The sequence below is a fragment of the Melozone crissalis genome, unplaced genomic scaffold (genome assembly GCF_028551555.1).
Source record: "Melozone crissalis strain CALT ecotype California unplaced genomic scaffold, PUWL_Pcris_2 ptg000023l_1, whole genome shotgun sequence".
NCBI classification, from domain to species: Eukaryota; Metazoa; Chordata; class Aves; order Passeriformes; family Passerellidae; genus Melozone; species Melozone crissalis.
This window is the reverse complement of record NW_026535801.1, coordinates 32,379,892-32,399,012: the sequence shown is the minus strand read 5'-3', so window position 1 is coordinate 32,399,012 and position 19,121 is coordinate 32,379,892. Positions and strand designations below refer to the sequence as shown.

General features: G+C 43.8%; 1 protein-coding gene across 2 annotated transcripts in view; it reads left to right on the top strand.

Annotated features, from left to right (window-relative positions):
* The window catches only part of ESYT3 (extended synaptotagmin 3), a 34,576-nt gene that overhangs the window by 12,552 nt on the left and 2,903 nt on the right, over nt 1–19,121 (top strand). For both annotated transcript variants that reach the window (XM_054278026.1, XM_054278027.1), the window contains exons 5-20: nt 4,016–4,082; nt 4,669–4,758; nt 5,722–5,777; nt 8,228–8,348; nt 9,263–9,436; nt 9,967–10,049; nt 10,435–10,483; nt 11,116–11,205; nt 12,062–12,124; nt 12,218–12,286; nt 12,916–12,981; nt 14,300–14,386; nt 15,198–15,347; nt 15,867–16,309; nt 17,317–17,406; nt 17,925–18,056. In XM_054278026.1, the coding sequence (XP_054134001.1) occupies nt 4,016–4,082; nt 4,669–4,758; nt 5,722–5,777; nt 8,228–8,348; nt 9,263–9,436; nt 9,967–10,049; nt 10,435–10,483; nt 11,116–11,205; nt 12,062–12,124; nt 12,218–12,286; nt 12,916–12,981; nt 14,300–14,386; nt 15,198–15,347; nt 15,867–16,309; nt 17,317–17,406; nt 17,925–18,056 (1,830 nt within the window). The remainder of the gene's footprint in view (nt 1–4,015; nt 4,083–4,668; nt 4,759–5,721; nt 5,778–8,227; nt 8,349–9,262; nt 9,437–9,966; nt 10,050–10,434; nt 10,484–11,115; nt 11,206–12,061; nt 12,125–12,217; nt 12,287–12,915; nt 12,982–14,299; nt 14,387–15,197; nt 15,348–15,866; nt 16,310–17,316; nt 17,407–17,924; nt 18,057–19,121) is intronic.

The window sequence follows — 19,121 nt, the reverse complement described above, 5'->3', positions numbered from 1 at the left end:
TGCTTTCTCTTCTCAGGAAAGCTCTCAGGTCTGGAGATGTTTGGTCTATCTTGCCCACCTCTCCAACCTCTCCAGTTCTTCCAGAACTACTTGCACTATTTATTTTTTAATTCCTTCCTCTAGAGTAATCCTCTGTTTTAGTCATTTGTTCTACGTGTCATCCAACACATTTGCTTTTTTGATTACAACTATTCTCTGAGCAGAATACTGCCTCTAGCTCTATTAACAACAACATCAACAAAATTGGATAAAACAATTAATACCTCCCAGGGTGTTATGAATGAGCTTGTATGTTTTGTTAACATCAAAGCCATTGCAGAGCTAAACTCTCTACTGGTTTAGCCCTGGAGAAGGGACTTGCTGGGGGAATTACCACTTGCATGCTGCTGTAGCTCTGTAAGTTTAGTGGGTGACTGAGCTGCCTAATATCCTAATATAAATTGACTTTTCATGGTAGTGCCAGGAAAAAGCTGTGAAATTATGGACTGTCTTGGCAACAGAAGTTGTGTATGTGCTCCTGAAATTCTGCTAGGTGACTACCTGTAAACAGAGCTCCTCAGAACTGTGCCTGCTGCTCACCATGGCAGTGGCATGGCAGCACCCCCAGCCCTGGCAGAGCATCCTCACTCCCTGTAAATTCACATGCTTGATTTTCAGCCAGATGTTTCAGTGCTGTTGTTGTAATACCCAGGTCAGCATTAGGGCCTTTGGCAAATCATTCATGCTTTCCATGTTGAGATTGAGAGATCTAATGCCTTTTAAGCCTTGCAGAAGGTTGCTGCTGTTCTCTGCTAAACTGCTTCTCCCACATGCTCATTTTCACTGTGTTTTGACAAACCTTTGCAGAGGGATTCCCCCACCTCTGCATTCCCATCCCTCTGGCAGACCCATCAACATCTCCAAACTGGCCAAGCACTCCTGTTCCTCATGGTGATGCTGATAACCCAACCTGAGCTGATGCCATCTGATAACCCCAGTATTTTCTGTATTCACACAGGAGTGTGGGTTTGCCTTGCCTGTCTGGTGGGGGTCTCTTCTCTAGGGCTGCATTAAGGCCTCAGCTTCACTTGTGTTCATATGTTAACATCAATGTCTGCAGCTAAGTTGTGTTGTGCATCCTGCAGTGTCTGCAGGAGATTGTGTGTTGCTATCAGGATCAGGGAGAGGCAAATCTCTGATTGGTGCTATTATGTACCTGCCTTTTTCTGGATTACCAATAGAACAGGGTTTTTTGCTACTTAGAGGAGATGGAGTTGGGTTACCCCAGTGTGAGGCTGTCCTTCACTCTACCTCTTGGTCACTGTGCTGTTGAGGTTTAAATGACTGCTCTGTTTACAGGGCTGTGTGCTGGCATCACAGCACTGGAGAAGAGAGTGAAGTGCTGTGGGTGCCTGTGGGGTGCACTGTGCAGTGCTGGCACCACAGTGGCTCTTGGGTTAGGTTTCTGTGCTCTGTAAATGCTTCTTGCTTTCAGTCTCTCAATAGCACAGGAGGATAGCTTTTTTCCCTCCAGTTTTATCAAGAAGGCAACTAGTTGTTGAAGCCCAGAGTCTTTGATGTGACATGGAGAAAACACAGGAAGAGGGTAGGAGTAGAATAAACCTTCCCTTCTTACCCTTCCTTTGTAGTCTGTATGGAACCATTTGTGTAGTTTATTAGCCACTCATAGACATGAGGTCCATGAAGGGCTTTGTTTCACCTTGTGCTCCTGATCTCACCAATATGATGTAACACTGAGTGCTGTGGTTCAGTTCTATAGGCTGTGTAAAGAGGAGCTTCCTTTCCTCTGTGTTAAGTTTGTGGTATCACAAATTGCATCCCTTGCTTTGGGAAGTGTGAAAAATAGCACTTAGAGGTTCCCTATTTGTATGGGCTGTATTGTCCTTGAGGCTGGGCCAAAGGGGGCTTTCAGCATGGGGGCCATGAGAAGATGGGGCCCCTGGGCAGTTACTTTACAGGCAGGGAATTGCCTGGGCTTTTTCTGAAGGGAGGTGCAGACATCCAAGTTAGTTAAACTTGCCAGCTCTGGTGGCAGCCCTGCCTTCAGCCAGTGGATTGCCTTTGTATCACAAGGACTGGGCCCAGCTTTTCCAGCCAAGTACAGGACAGACACAGATACTTGCACTTGAAAAAGTTCTCATCCACAGCACAGGCATATCTGCATCACCTTGTGCAACAGGTGATGCAGGAGAGAAACAGGTGATTCTTCCACCCTCCACAGGTGGGTAAAGCACAGTCCTGTACAAGGTGGGGGAGCTCAGCCTTTTAAGTGTCAAGGCTTGAGTTTGGCTCAGGTGTGCTCTGGGGTGGGATAGCAGAGAGCACTGCAAGGTTGTGCTGCACAGAGGAGCAGATGGAAGCATGAGCAGCTGGGACTGGAAATGAGGAATAAACTAATGAACTAAAGATTCATCCTTCCTACCAAGCACTCTGGCAGGGGGTGATACCTGTATGAGGCAGACAGAAGGCTAATTTAGGGCTCAGGCTCTGATAAGACTTCTCTGACATCTTTACTGGAGAAAAGAGATATCTAGAACTGAGTGGGAAAAGTTTTTGACTGTGTGGAAAGGTAGAAAGGCTGTAAAACACCACAGCTCTTACTGTGTTGTGTTAGGCACTTGCAAAAGCTGAATTAAATCCTCTTGGATTAATTACCGCAAATTAAGGAACTAATTTTGGCTCCTCATTTAGAATTTTATTGTAACAATGCTCTATTAGCACACAGTGTAATGACCTGTAAGATAATGTCAAAATTGTAGAAGTTAACAAACATAAAATAAGTTTAATTATGTCACTAGCTTTTAAGAAAGAGTGTGTTAATTTCAGCATGGTTTATGAGGCTGGAAATAAGAAATGAGGATGCTCCAGCATTAAAGACTTTATTCTATGTGTATGAGCTCCTGAAATTCTGCTAGGTGACTACCTGTAAACAAATATACAAAAAACTTTGCTGCAGAAGTGGAGGCAAATTCACAGGGTTGTGCAGTCTTGGCAGATTTTTCGGGGTGGGAGGGAATCTGTCTATATGCAAATTACAGTTTGAATTTGTGGCAACTGCAGCAGTATTTTCCCATATACATGTGGTCAGAGCAGAACTCCTGCCCTTTTCCTTTGATTATGGAGTGAAGTTATGCATGCAGGCAGCAAGCACAGCACATTCACTGCTGCAGCACCTTTACACCCTGCTTTACCTGCAGGGTGTTTGTGTGTCTGCAGCCAGAGCTATTTCTCAGGGGGCTGAAAGGGAACTTGGTAGCTCCCTTCAATTGTTTTCTGCCAGAGGCATCAACAGATCTGCAAGGTTCTGCTCCCTGGGGTGTGGCTATTGGTTTCTGCATAAGATGATGTTTGTACTTTAATAAAAGTCTAAGGTACTTTCCAAATTGCCAAAGTACCACATTCAGCATTTGCTTTATTTAAAGCCTGATGTTCTCCATGGCAACTGGCCAAAATCTGATGTAAGTAGTTGTCTTTGAATTCAGCCTCAAGGAAACCCGGTTATTTTTAGTGATAAATTTGTCCTTCAAATGGGTTTTTGGGTTGTGGGGATGGGTGATCTATGGGTTTTTTGGGTGTGGGCAAGGTGGGAACCCCAAAAGTAATGGCAGGATGGCTCTGCACCAGCCTGGGGGCTGAGTCACCAGGGTGTGGGGTGGGATCAGGCTCTTGGCAGAGAAGGGAGCAAAAGGGCAATGGCTCTGACCTTGAATTTTGAATGAGCATCTTGGTCCCCTTCATGGAGCAAGCTTGCTCCAGCCAACCCCCAATCTTAAGAATGGAAAAGTAACCTGGAAATACAGATGTTGCTTCAATGTTTTACAGGTACATCAATATCCCAGCTGACTGAAAGATCTGACCTTTGTTCAGCTTCCCTTTTTCAGTCACTTGAAAATCCATCTCTGCCTCTGGGTTCATGTTGTCAGTCCTTAAACTGATTTAATTTATTCTCTGTACAGCCCCAAATTTCTCATGGGGCTATTGCAAACCGTGGAATAATGTGAGAATTTTCTTTCAGTTACATAGGGGACTGTGAGATTCACATGGACATATCGAAATTTAATCTTGGCGTGAAAGGTGTACAGGTGCGTGCAGTGCTAACATTGTCTGTTCAAGGCTATATGGGGAGGAGGTGGCACCTCCCAGTGGGAAGGTCATGACAACTGGGAAACTAGCAACTGTCAGGCTTGGAATGATTGGCTTTACCTCCTTGTTCTTGGCTGCAGAAATGAGGCCTTCCATGGAAAGCACTTAAATGCCACTTCTAAGCTTCATAGATTGACTCTTAAACAGGGTTGGTGCTGGAGCATCGAGTATGTGTGTGCCAGCAGCTGCCACTGGAGTTCAGAGGAGCTCAGAGTGTTGGTAGAGAACTTCAGAAGAACCATGACATTCATAAACTGGTGTAGAACCTGTTCTTGGAGTGTTGACAGCTAGTAGACAAATGGCTCCATTGTACGGCAGGATTGCAGAGAGACTCCACAAACACAGAAGGCATTGCCTGATATCAGTAGCAATGGTTTGGGGGGAAAAGTTTTTGGTTATAAAATTCTAAATAAAATTAAAATTCAAGTAGAATTTCTAAAATTATCTCCATCACTGAAAAGCTCACAGTTTTGAAGCTGCACCATGAGAATACCTTAACCCTGAGGTTTCCTGTTCTGTTTGCAGCTGTATGGGACGTTGCGGGTGATCCTGGAGCCTCTCCTGACTGATGCACCCTTTGTTGGAGCAGTGACCTTGTTTTTCATGCAGAAACCGGTGAGTCAGGATATTGGGTTTTCACTGATAACCCAAACTGCATAACTGTGAATACCTCACAGTTCAGGTGCTTAAATGACAAATTCCTAATTGTTCAGTGTCCCTCTTGAATTCTGGGAGGATGTGAATTAATTCGCTCTATGCTTTTGTAGTAGTGCCTAAATATTTACTCGCTTCACTCTGAGAATGGGAGGAGTGTCTTATGGTGGCAGCACAGGAGCTGTTTCTGCAAGGTTTCTGGCTGCTCTACCTTCCCATTCATGGATTTTAAGTGCAGTCATTTTGGAGACCATTCATGGCTGCCTTTTGAAAGCTTGCCTGTTTAAGGTCGTGTCCCTTGTACTCAATTGCGGTTTAATAAAATATGAGAAACCTTCTAGTCTTGTAAGAAGCAGTTATCTTACAGCACACAGCTTTGCTTGTGGTTTATGCATTGCTTGAGTTCATGAAAGTCATACATTTTTGATCTTGAATGAGGTGTTTTTGTGTTTAGATGTAGCAGCATTATTTTAGCACATGAAAGAACCTCGTTTTTTACTGTACAAATAGGAATACAGACTCCTGAAACCGGTGGTATTTGTAAATCCCTCTGCCTCAGGGCATAGGCCAACCTCTAAAGTGTAAGGATGAGAAAACAACTTCAAAGTCTTAATAGAGTTGCTGAATTTCCTTTATGACCCCAGGGTATCTGCCAGTGGCCATTGCCAAGGGCTGAATGCTGACTTTCCTTCTTCTTGCAGGTTCAGTTCCAGTGATACCCTCAATTCAGGGTGGCAAATAAAATAGATAAGGGAATTGATACCAGCTGTTGATTCTAATGTACAGATGCAATTGGTGGTGCAGGTTTTCCTTTCTTTAGACATCTGCCTTTGTTCTAGAAGGCTTTCCCTTTTAAATTCTACATTTATTTTAAAATAAATTTTAATAGTCCTGTATAATATTTTCTCCCCAATCTTGTTTTAGCATTTGGAAATCAACTGGGCAGGCATGAGCAACCTTCTGGATGTCCCAGGAATTAAGTGAGTGTCTACTTTGCTTTACCTTATTCTTTGAAAAATTTTTGGAAGTTGGGATGTAGTTCTTGTTGAACCAAAGCTGTTGTTGAGAGCTTTGTGTGTAAGGTGTTGTGCTGATGTTCACCCCATTGTATCTGGTTGTGGCAAAACCTGGGAAGGGTCCTTTTTACATTCTGTCAAAATTGTTTCAATCACTTCATTGCATTTAGGATGGGAAAAGTAAATCCCCCAAACAACAATGACTAATAAACTGAAAACAAGCCCTTCTGTTTCCCATGTGCAAGTAATTTGCAAAGGTAGATGAAGTAGGTTTAGTCTGGCAGACTGCTTTTTTAAATTTACAGTGAAGTAAATTTAAAAAGGCAAGGTATCACAGAGTTGCAGTCCCTCTGAAAAACTCAAGTACAATCCAGGGTAAAGAGAACTGCACCAGATTTATAAGGAGAAAAGTTTTCTTGCTGTGTAATCTGCTCACCCTTTAGGTGTAGCTCTTCTCCAGTGCCTCTTGGGTTAGTAATACATACATAAAACTTGCACAGCAAGGATGAAAATCTTAGTGGGTTTCAGTATTGTTACAAACTGCTTCACCAGATTAGGGATTCAGTTTGTTCTTTAGTGTAAGGAGAAAATTCTGTTGCACAAGAGGAAAATACATGGGGTTACACAGCCATTGCCTTTGTCCCTTTCAGAAGTATCTGTTCCTCTCTGCTCCCCTGCAGCTCATGGTTTGCAGACTCAGGAAGAGTCTGGGCACTTTAGGTGCCAGTTTATGCATTAAAGATCCTCTGAAGTCTTTTGATGTTGCATGAGAGGAAGTTTCCTTTTTCTCTTAATTTGAGGCCTCAGTGGCCTTTTGCCCTGAAGTTTATCCTGAGAGCTCAGTTTTTATCAGAGGAATTAATCTGTTCTTTTCTAACTTGGTTTCCCTAATCCTTGCAGGGAGAAGGCCTGTAGGTGTTCCAGCCTACAGCCTCTCATGTAATTAAGTGCAAATTTGGTGTCCTAAATTTTTACTGCCTGGTTCTCCCACAGGGATTTGCACACAGAAACCTTTGCTTGTTCCTCAGCAGTGCAATGAAAGCTGGGAGCAAAACATGAATGGGCCTGAAGTACAGGTTGAACAAGAGCCCTCCCTGTCAAATGAATTTGGCTCACTGAAGATAGCAAAGAAACTGGATGCAGTCATCTGTCCTCACATACAAGCTGTGTTTAGTTGGGTGTACCCTGAGACTTGGGAGAGGGGACTATTCTGTGACATTCCTGTGGGTTGTTTTTTTTTTACAGGAAAGCCAAGAGCCTGACCAAGGTTCCTGGTTTACCATGTGGAGTAGAAGACTTTCCTTATGTTCTTTATGTGTGAATCCAGCCTCCTCTGTGAACTGGGACAATTTTGTTGCGCAGTCATACCCTTATAGGCACTAGATCTATCAAGAGGATGAGTCTTTCAGATAATTGGTGCTCCTGGGTTTTCCTCTTAATGTCATTTTTTGCTTATGCTAGGTTGTAGTGGTGTGTTGAAATCCTCTCATTCATCACCTGGAGAGTACTTGGACATCTCTGATAGCCATATACTTCTTGTACCTGCTGCACAAGAAGAGCAGTTGTAAAGCAAATATTTGAACTGCAAAGCTAAAACTGTGCAAGTTGTAATTAGGCTGCAAAGTTCCTTGAACTCCAAGATAATGCCCTTAATTCAGCCAATGTGATCTCCAGTTACGTCAAAAGAAATTTTCCTTCTTAGTGCAAATTCTGCCAAGATCCAGAACCTCATCTGAGAAATGAGCTTGGCTAGTTTTTTTTTTAATGTGTCTGTCTGCTTCAATTGTGTCAAAAGGTCTCAGCAGGTGGCCAAGAGTAGGCAGCAGTGTGTGCTGTGGCCATTTCTGTCTAAAAACAAACTAGCTTGAGGCCTTGAGCCCCTTGTGAATTGCTGAAACCTCCTGATTCCCTTCTCCCCTTGTCCATCTCTGCTGTTATTCCTAAGGAAACACAGAACACACTTGAGTTTGACATGTTTGGGTGTGTGCATGAAGTTTTCACACAGCCTGAGCTCCCATTCATCATTTACAACAATGAGCCAAATTCACACCCTGCAACAGGGATGCTCCTGTTGCAAGTCTGCAGCACTAAATTGGAGATGAATGGCCACCCTGCAGCTCCTTCATACAATCATAAACTTTGGAAAAGATCTTTATAGATCACCAAGTCCAACCATTAACCTAATACTGCCAAGCCCATCACTGAACTATGTACCTAAGCACTTTTACAGGTCTTGAAAATGCTTCCAGAGATGGTGACCCAACCATTTCCCTGGTTGTCCTGTTCTAATTTTTGGCAATAATTTGGGGGAAGCCAGGCCACACCAGTCACTTTGCAATGCCCATTTTTTTCTGCTGTCCCTCACTTTCCCTCCTGAGTTGTGACTGATGGTTGCCTTTTTCCCCCACCTGCAGTGTAATGTCAGACTCATTAATTCAAGACTTCATTGCTGCACGGCTGGTTCTGCCCAACAGAGTCACAGTGCCTCTGAAAAAGAGCATGAACATTGCCCACTTGAGGTTCCCTGTCCCCCAGGTGAGTTGTTTTTTCAGTGACATTGTGTTTATCTACCTGAGTGATGCATCCAAGTTTAGTGTCTTTGGATGCTGCATCAGCTCTTTCAGCCTGAGCTGTGGGCTTTCAGTAGGTAGTATTTCAGAAATATAAAAGCAGTGTTGGATAATAATTTGGGAGGGAGAGACATGGGCATTGGGAGTTCCTACCTTCTCTGCAAATCATATGGAGTCTGTTTGTACTCTGAGCTAATTTACCAATTAAACCTTTACTCTGTAACTGCAGATCTGTGGTACATGCAAATGAGAGGAAAAATACATAAGCAGTGTCATGCTGTTTGATATTTTTACTAATGCTATGAAGAGTTGTAAATAGGGAACTTGGAAGATCACATATTGTTACAAAAAAAATTTCCTAAATTCTCAACATATCCAGGTCTTCAATCTCCTTCATCCATTAAATACCTAATACTAATGAGGATAAATGTAAATGAGTGACTAAGACATGTTCACTGTTGCAAACTTGCATCACTAATTTGAAGTGGAATGGCTCCTGTGCAATAAAATAAGAACCTGCCAGTGAGGGCTTAGTTCCTCCTTCAGTCAGTGGGAGTTGATCTTTACACTTGATTTGACTGTGGCTGTAATGTTGTGTGCATATGTATATTTCTGATTTAAAAATAAATGTTTCCTATACAGTTATCTAGATTGAATTTTACATCTCTTTAAGGGGGCTTTTTTTCCCCCTCTAGGCAAATGGTGGAAGTGCTTTATTACAGCTGTCATTGGAAATGCACTGCATCAAACTAAATGTCTTTGCAGAACTGTCATGGTGACTACCCTTGCTGCCTGAAATAAACAGTTTTAGGAGGCAGCATATTATAATTATCCAAAGATTGCATTTTCATGACCAGTTCTGTATCTTATTTTATGCAGGGAGTAATAAGGGTTCATCTGTTAGAAGCTGAAAACCTTGTCCAGAAAGACAATTTCCTTGGTGCCATCAGGGGGAAGTCTGATCCGTACGCTCTCCTCCGCGTTGGCACCGTGCAGTATCGAAGCAAGACAGTCTCCAGGGATCTTAATCCCATTTGGAATGAGACATTTGAGGTACTGAGCCTTTTGTTCTTTCCATCCGTAGGATACACAGCCATTTACATCCCTGTGCTTGCAGGACCTTCTCTTAGCTGACTGCACAGGGCAGGTGGACTTCCTTGTTTCTTGGTTGAGGCATTTGTGTCCCTTAACCAAGTTCAAATTTACATTGTAAACTTGAAATGTCCTTCAGGTTGATCTGATTTACATGTGTGGGTTTTTGGAGGAGGTGCAAAGCACTGCTTTAAATACCAATCAATGCATCAGCCTGTGCAGCTGCAGGCTGCTCTAGCATTAATTCCTCTCTGCTTATTAGGGATACCAGTTTGAGGGGTTTAACTTGTAGGTCAAAAACAAGCAAACAATGTGAAGTATTTTCACCTATAATCAATTGTATTTGTTATGCATTTAACCATAAGAAAGAACAGGGAATGTCCTTAATGTGTTAGACTGTTGTCAAGTGTCCTGTTCTTGTCCACAGCCTGAGCCTGAATATGTGTATGTGAATGCTTTTTATTTTTAATCAATACCTCTTTCTCCTCCAGTTTGTTGTTCATGAAGTGCCTGGTCAGGACTTAGAAGTGGATTTGTATGATGAAGATCCAGATAAAGATGACTTTATGGGCAGGTAAATTAGCAAGACCTTTGATCAGGGTCCAGTAGCCTCTGCTGTGAGACACCTGAATTACTCATGCTGAAAATTTCATACTGTTGGAAGAGATTCCCTTTGCCCAGATATTAATACCACATAATTAGTTCCTAGTGCAACTAATGTTGAACAAGGTTACATCCTGCAGGGAATCCTGGGAAGCCACTAGAAGTAATAGTTACTTGAGATTTACTTCAAATTTATTTTAGTTTTGGAAATATTTTAAGGGGGAGACTTCAGGAGTATAAGTGTGTTCCTGCACATACTCAGGTAATGTGGAGAAGTTGTTATTTGGAACAGACTTGACAGTGGTTTTTGCTGTATGCCTCAATGTACATTGAAATGTTTGCTTTTTGCCTTTCAGCCTGCTGATAAGCCTAGTGGATGTAATGAATGACAGAACTGTTGATGAGGTAAAGATCTCAGCTTATTTCTAAATGTGGCTGGTGGTGCAGCTACATGCACTCATTTGTGCTGCTCTTCTGCTACTACAGTGTTTCTTTGTACTTTAAACTTCCTTGCACACTTGCACTGTAGTATTTTCACAAAAAGATAATACCAAAGTAGCCACTACAATAATTTTTATAACCAGGTTGGTAACCCCAGAGAGCCCTGAGGTTATGCTGAGCCAGCAGTGGGGTATCTTGTTGATACCTTGAGTCTTGTGTGTACCAAATGTTTTGTACAAAGCTGTAGATAAAGTTTGGTGAAGCAGCCTGTTTGCTGAGGGAAGAAATGATCTGACATTGCTGTGGTTCATCCTGCAACCCAGCACTATACTAACAATGCCAGGGTGCCTGTCTTGTGCTGCTGCTGGTTGGAAATATCCACATGCTTTGCCTTTTCATGGGCATTTATTTTAATTTTCTTCTGCCTTGTACCTAAGTAGGTGAACATGCTACAATCTAAGTGTCAAAAATGCAAGCTAAGGTTCTCAGAGTAAAATTCACATTGCCTGTTGTGTGCAAGTCTCAGAGTCTGCACCATATATACAAAAGCTACTCTGCCTCTCAGTCTCAATTTGCTCTTTGTTATCTCCATGTAGTGGTTTCCCTTGAGTAAGACGACAAGCGGACACTTGCATTTAAAACTGGAGTGGCTTTCACTGGTAAACGACCAAGAAAAGCTGCATGAGGTGAGTGTATTTGCTTAAAGGATTCAGGAGCTCTGATCCCTGTCCAGTCATCAACAAAGGAGTGTGTAAAATTAGAAACCCCAGGCAGAATCACAGAAGTTTATTTTTGTCTGGCAAAGTTTTGATGTGATTCCCTCCCTGCCACTCCTGCAGAGGAAGGGCATTTGCTTGCCCCAGGTCTCTTGGTAATTCAGGAGTAACTCAAATCTGACAGCTCTTTTTGCTTGAATTAGCAAACCTTTGTTTGACTCACTGCAAAGTGGCTTTTCAGGGGTTCTTTCACAATTTTTTTCCTCCCTCTTCATCTAGGATATGTGTAGGACCCTGGATCCCTGAAATAATCTGTACTAGTCATAGGCAAATACCCAGCACTGGTGCTTGGGAGGGCTGTGTTTCCAAATGGTGTGTAGTTTGTCCAGCACAATTGCTTGGTTAAAGCCCATCTCCCAGAGAGAGTGTTTGTTCATAACCAAGCAAAACTATTTGAATTCCACCGAAGTGAATAAAATCGTTCCCAGGTTTTGTTCTGCTGACACTGGATTCATGTTGATGTATGTGGTTGAACATGTTTTTAGGTGTCTTGCTGCACTGGGGAACCCAACCAGTTCTGCACTGAGAGATTGACAAACATTAAAGGCAGGGAATTGAAAAGAGTTACACATCTTACTGATCTGCCTTAAACTGTCATGCTGTGTTGACTTGAACTCCTCTAAATTGCAAGTTTTAGAGAAAGGCAGAGATCTGCTTAGCCTTCAGAAGCTGCCGTTGGAATTTTGCTGTGTTTTGCATTGTCCTTGGTGGGTGATCCATGACTACTTTGTGTTTTGATTTGTTTTATCTTTCCCTGCCTTTACAGGATAAGAAGGGTCTGTCTACAGCAATTCTGATTGTCTACTTGGACAGTGCCTTCAACCTCCCTGTAAGTACAAACCCATGCAGCAGCCTTCACTCCTAACCTCCTTTTTTTGAAAAGAACAAATTAACTGTTTTAAATATTCTTTCTCCGATTCAGAAAAACCACTTTGAGTATTCGAATGGTGAATGTGGAACAAAGAAGATCAAAAATAACAAGTACCTCAAGGTAAAATTTGTATTCTTCTCCCACTTTGCAAAACAAGGTTCTGAATTATGTGGTATCATAGGAACCAAAACTAGCAGTGGTTAAAAAGAAATAATTTCTCCACTATCAGAATTTAAGTGATGAGCAGGGGTTCAAACTAGTGATTGAAAGCCCATCCCAGTGAAAGTCTAGTGCAAAGAGGTGCAAGAGGTTCAGTATTGTTGCTTCCAGACAGGAATTGTTATTTGATGCCAAGGACTCACTTCCAGCTGCTTTGGAACAAGTCCTGAGCCTTGGAAACCAATTCTGAGAGTCCTGATTCAGTCAGGAAAGCCCAAGATTCCCCACTGAGCCTTCAGCTCTCCTCTGTTTCCTCCCAGCTTCTCACAAATTTTTAACTTCTCACGTGTGGAAACCTGAATACATAAAGCTTTGGTTTAAATGTGTACTCTTGCTGGTGGAGAGTAAGTCTGCTGTGTTGTTGCTGGAGGCTTTCCTGTGCACTATACTCCTCAGAGGCCCCACATGCAGAAAATACTGCCAGCTTTCCAGCAACTTCAAGAGTACTGGTTTGATATTGCTTGCTGAAAACTATAAATTTCTTAATATTTTTTTCTGCCTTCTTCTTTCTTCCTTGTATTAAATGACAGAAGATGGAACGAGAACCTTCCTCCTTTGTCCTGCTCACAGTTGGGAACAAGACTCAGAAGAGTAAGGTGAGGTTGTTTAATTCTTCTGCTTTCATCACATACTTTCCATCTTATGAATGACTGTCCCCAAGTATCCCCTAGGAAGGAAAGGACTTCTTGTGAAGCTGATGTGAAGAGCTGTACTTGTAGTGATGGCTGCAGAGCCTGGGAGTGGAACCACTGTGTCACTGAATTGTGGTGGTGGAGGGTGTCTGACCAGCTGCTGTACACATGTGTAGTTCCATGCCTGTGCCCAAGTGTTCATCTTGGCCCAGACACTCTAGTTCTGTAAGTCTCCAATCCAGCTTTTGGTTTCTCAGAGGAGGGTGTCGTTTGCATCAAGCTGGCTTTTATTGCTTCCTCAGAGTCTTTCCTGGCTCCTGTGTATCACAGTTTTACTGTTTTGTTTTGTGTTTGGTTTTGTTTTTAAACCGCATCTCCTCTACTTCTCTTCCAGTTCCTTTTTCATTATTTAAAAATTACCTTTGCCTCATGAGTATGAGCAACAGCTGAGCTCTGCCCTGCCAGTAGCTGCTGTGTTCCCTGTCCTGCAGCTGGATGCAGATGAGCTCTTTGTTCTTTTGGACTTCCAGCAAATAAGAATGAATCCTGTTGGCTACACATGAGCATACAGGACTGGCACCTATTTTCCTTTGTTCCTTCCACCTGCTCCACCCAGAAATTGGGTTCTACTTGCATTTTTACCTTTTGTGGCTTTCCCTTTCCCTACCACATCAGCTGCCTCTCCTAAGCTAGGTCAGGCTTCCAGGCTTTCCCTGCTCCTTTCCACTTGCTGCCTGCACTCAAGGCCTGGCAGGGACAGCTGGTTTGCAGAGCAGCCACTGTCCCCTTGGGTGCTTTCCATGCTCTTTCCTCTTTGAAGTGGAGGGTGCTGAAGCTGTGCCCTCCTACTCTTCCCATGAGTTCTACACCCCTGAATCTGCCCCTCCAGCTTTCCTGCCCTTGCCTGCAGCTCACTGCAGCTTTGGGAGCTGGCTCAGAGTGCTGCAGGCTGGAAGCAGTGCTCTGGCTCTCCCTGGGTGGGAAGGTGGGAGGGAGGGAGGGAGCGGTGCCTCGCTGCAGGGGAGGCAGCCTGCTGGTCCAGGCAGTGCTGGTGGGGCCAACTGCAGCTCACCAGACTTGTTCTTTGGCATTTCCACACCCCAAAGAACTTGTTCTGGTTTGGCCAGAGACTTCACTTCCATATGCTTCTGACCTGGAATTTCCACTCTGTCTATACAGCTGGGGTGTAGCATCACTGAGGGCCACCATGGCCCTCTCTGGTGATCAGTGTCATGGATTCTTTGCTTCTCAGAGACTAAGCTAATGCATGTTCTTGTTGCAGACCTGCAATTTCAGCAAAGATCCCACGTGGGGCCAGGCTTTCACCTTCTTTGTCCACAGTGCTCATTCCCAGTCACTCCACATTGAGGTGAGAGAAAAGCCTTTCCTTTGAAGACCAGCTGCACATCTGTAAGAAGAAACCTCTTCTATGGAGCCCAGTGCTTGTTTCTGTGTGGGATTGTCATATACTGGGTTCCTCCTACTAAAGGGTGGAAGAAGCACATGTTGCACAGACAATTCTGTCTTAGGTGATGGTGCTATCTACCTTTGTTCTAGCATCATGTAATGTGCAGTGTCTTAGTTCAAAATGTGAGATGTTTCTGGCTGCAAAGTGCAAAGGACATTTCATACAGGTCTGTGTGTAGTAAAGACATCAATATTTGCTGTCAGAAATTGCAGCCTTCATGATTCCCAACTAGAGCCCTTCCTCTTCACCTCTGTGTTCTGGCTCGTTAGGCAGCCCTGTCTCTCATTAGCAGCATTGCAGTTCTGTGGCTGGTCACTTGGATACAGAAAGGAATTGAACTTGGAAGGTGTATTGTGGTTAAATAGGCTAAACAAACTGTTACCTAAAATACATGTAAAGATTTAGACCAGTTGCCATCTCAGCTGCTTAAAACATTGTCCCCAAAGCGAGCAAGGAAAATCAAGTGAATCTCAGGGCATGTTTTTTCTGTTAAAGCAGTTCTTTCTCTGCATAGTTAGAGATGGGATTTTTGCTCCAAATGCACTAACTTGTTACCCTCCTGGCATCACCCATTTAGATGTAACCATACTGAAGCAAATAAGCTAATTTTGGTTTCTGTCTGAAATACCTTCTTGCTTTGCTTTTGCATTCCCAGTGGTGCACTTCCCAGTTTGCCAGCTAATGAAAACTTCTGTTTTCTTCCATCCCCCAGATAAAGGACAAGGAGCGGGATATTGCCCTGGGAACTTCAGTGGTGTGTCTCTCCCACTTACTTAAGGACCCAAGCATGACTCTGGATCAGAGGTTCCAGCTGGACCATTCCAGTTCAGACAGCTTCATTAAGATGAAACTTGTACTGCGAGTGAGTTGTTCTTTGCCATATTCACTCAGTTTCCCCTGCAGAAGTATCCATTTGCGACCAGGCAAAAGAGATGAAAGGTGGGCATGAAGAAAGGCAGCTTTGCTTCACAGCTGAGTAGAAAGCAGAAGTGTGATAAGGTATTTAAGTGAAATTAGAAGTGTATGGTGAAGTTGAGAGGTATCCCTGGGGCTTCATAAAACTTAGTGCAGTGCCATGGCTGAAAGTTTTCTCACAACAATAAAGAGCTGGACTGAGAAAATCTAAGCTGGGGAAATCAGCACTGATGCTTAGGAGTTGTTTCCTCACTGTGCTCTGGATCAGTGTTTATACACTGCTCAGTACAAACACAGTAGGATAAGAGGAGAGAACACCACAGTGAATCCCAGGGGCCCCTTTCATCTCTAATGGCAGAGTTCTGCTGTTACAGTTTTGTGGTGAAATTTCCTTCTGGGTGGTAATGCTGGCATTCACCCCAGTGCTGTGGGAGCAGCACTCACTGTGTTCCCTTGTGATTTTTAGGCACTGGATGTTGAAGAAGCTGATCCACAAAGAGTCAAGGCTGGTGTCAATGCCTCGAAGCTAGGTCCTGTGCATGTCGTGGAGAAGGCTGGAAACCAGCAGAAGTTTTCCTCTCCACAAGTCTCCAAAGTACCTCCCATGAGCAAAGACTCTGCAGCACTTGAATCTCTGCCAAAAAAGGACAGTGGTGGAGAAGACCTGGGCACTAAAGACAGTTCAGGAGCCCCTGTACCAAGTGAAATTGAAATTGTGTCTGGCCTTGATGAAGCAGAGGGCAAGCAAAACCCAGAGCATGGCCCACCATCAGCATTGCCCAGCGCAGCAGCGGCCGTGCCCACACTGCCCGTCCTGCAGGAAATGAGGGTGGCACCCAGTGTCACTTCACTGGGGTCCCTGCCTTCTTCCTGCTTTGAATTAAGTAGCAGCAACCTGGACATTCATAAGTAGGTGTTCTTCCAGCTGAATTGTTCTTCTCTTGGGAAAGTTTAGGTGTTACTGTTGCATAGAGGTAAATTCAAGGCTGCTAAATTGTTTGAGGTGTTTGGTCTCAAGTCACCTTACAAAGAATTTACCTAGGTATTCCCGTCAACAGCAAAGTAAATTACAGGGCACTGCCAGAGCAGATACAAAGGGAAAGTATTCACTCTATGGCTCTTCTAAGAGTGCTGCATCTGTTGGTTTTATATTGTTGAAGAGCTTCTCAACACTCATTTAGCAACAGGATTTCAAAGTCTGAACGTCCCACTTATGTAATAACCTAAACTCTTCATAGGCACCTCTGGCTGCTTAAAGCTCTGAATGTGTTTATCCAACACATTTTAAGACTGATAATGCAGTGAACAAAGTTTTTGGGCATGTTTGTGTGTGGCCTTCTCACAGTGCTCAGTGTGAGGCTGCTCTGACAGGAAGGATGGAGAGAAGGATTTGTTCCTCCTGGGGCACAGAATGGTGCTTGTGGAATCCTTAATCAACAGAAGTTACAAAGATCCACCTCATTTAAGAGAGCATCAGGGTAGTTATAAACCTGAACATAAAACTCAACTTCAGCTGCAATTTGGTGACTGGTGAATTTTCTAGCTCTGAACAGAGCTTAATTTATAAGCTATTTTAAACAATTTTAAAGCAATGTTTTGGATTTTGGGCCATTTTAATAACATGCAGAATAGAATATGAAAAAGGTCCCATTTTGCATATACAGACATTCCTGAGGGAATGTGTGACACACTAACCTGTACTTTGCTGCTCCATCTACAGTGGCCACATAGGGGCGTTTTTGGCAGTTTGTGTTGTGGGACTGAAATTGGGTACCTGCAGAGAAGGCAGGGATGGGACTTCTAACAGCAAACTTAGGATGCCAGGAAGAAGGATGGTGTCCTGAAAGCTGTTTTTAGTCTGCCTGTGGGCTGCTCAGTGGCTGTATTAAAAGCCTTGCCTGTGCAATGTCTTGCAGTGGGACTGAGATGCCTCTGGGGGAGATCCAGCTGACCGTGCGCTACGCCTCCATCCGGCAGAGCCTCGTCGTGCTGGTCAACGGCTGCAGGTAATGCCTGTGATGGCTCACAGAGGGAAGAGCTCTCTGAGCTCTGCCAGTCATCCAGCAAAGCTGGAGCAGAGCCATGTGCAGCAGGAGATGCCTTAGTGCTGGCTGGCTTCCAGCTGTGCATCCTCTGTGCCCAGCTCTGGTCAGTGCCAGCAGCAGGTCAGCAGCAGTGAATTGTGCTCACTGCTGTAGAGATGCTTCCACTGTCATCCTCCCAAAATTTCCTCTGGGCAGCACTGACAACTGGTGTGTGTCTTGGGGTGTTGGGATAGGCATTGTGACAAGGATTGATACCTATGACTGAATATGTAATTGTTAATTTAGGAACCCCAGTAAGTGGCCACACCCTCAGGAGTAAACATTTTAACTAAACAACCATCAAGTTTTCTTTGCTTATGTTCCAACTCCTGGGATGAATGTTTTTGGCATGTGAAGGGTTGATCTGATGCCAAGAGAGCCAAGGTATTAAAACATACAGTGAGAGGTCCTGCCTTGATTGTCTGTTTTTCTTTTAACAGAAACTTGGTACCCTCTTCCAATCGTGGAGTGGATCCGTATGTCCGTATATACCTGCTGCCAGACAGAAGGTGGACAAGCAGGAAGAAGACTTCTGTTAAGAAAAAAACTCTGAACCCCCAATATGATGAGAAGTAAGAAAATGTAAATTGTTATTATGGTTGGAATAGTTCTGATCTCTGTGTAATGACAGGGCTGCTGTAGCTCCTAGGGACTCTGTTGTGAATGTTTCCAGCTTTTCTGACACAAATGACACTTGGACTGTCACTTACAAATACTTGGGGCTGGCCTTGCTCTGCCTGTGGCATTGCAAATCCCCCAGAAGTAGGGCACACCTTCTTCCCTGTCCCTTCTCTGCCCCCATGCTGCATTTGCTTCTCTGCAAACTGACATTCTCCTGCTGATTTAACTCCGTGTCATGGCAGAGGCAACCTGCCCATTCAGGAACCTTCCAGAGCCCACTGCTCTGTTCACACTGCTTTGCCTGATGGCTATTCTGCCATCTTTCCAAAGGTCCAGGCAGAAGTACAGAGCCTTCTGAGGCTGGAGCACCCTTTGGGCACACAGGTGGATGTTGTCATCAAGGCTTGGTGGGAGCAGGATAAAATGCTGCCACCTCTTTGCTGGCAGTGTCACAGCTGTGCCACTGAAATGGAATGTGTTTTGCATAAACCCAAACACAGTAACACTTAGAAGTAGAGCTCTTTTGAGAGGTGGTTTTAATCCCATAATTAGAGGAAGGTGCACATGGATATATGTGAATATTGGTTGATCCTGGGTGGCTTATCTTTTTCCTGTGTTATGTCCTTTCTGTGTAAGTCAGAAATGGAGAAAAAATTTTAAAACATTCCTTCTTAATACTCAAAACACCAAAGCTGAGAATTCTGCTTATGTCTGTTCTGAAGTAACTGCACTGATTTAGTGCCATCCCAGCAGCTGGGAAGAGCATCTCCTTTTCCCCATCCTCAGTACTGAGGTATCCTGTACATCCTCAATTAAAGATAATGCTTAGCTCCAAAACACCTTACCTGTTTCACAGCTCTGACTGGAGGAAAAGCTATTCAGGTGGGCAGAACTGGAGTGATTTAACATGGACAAAACTCACTTGACATTAGCCATGTGTGCCAGAGGCTTGAGTCAGAGCCATTAAGAATTTAATTGCCACAGGTTTCAGCCTTTTTCTGTTCTTGGTGTGGTGC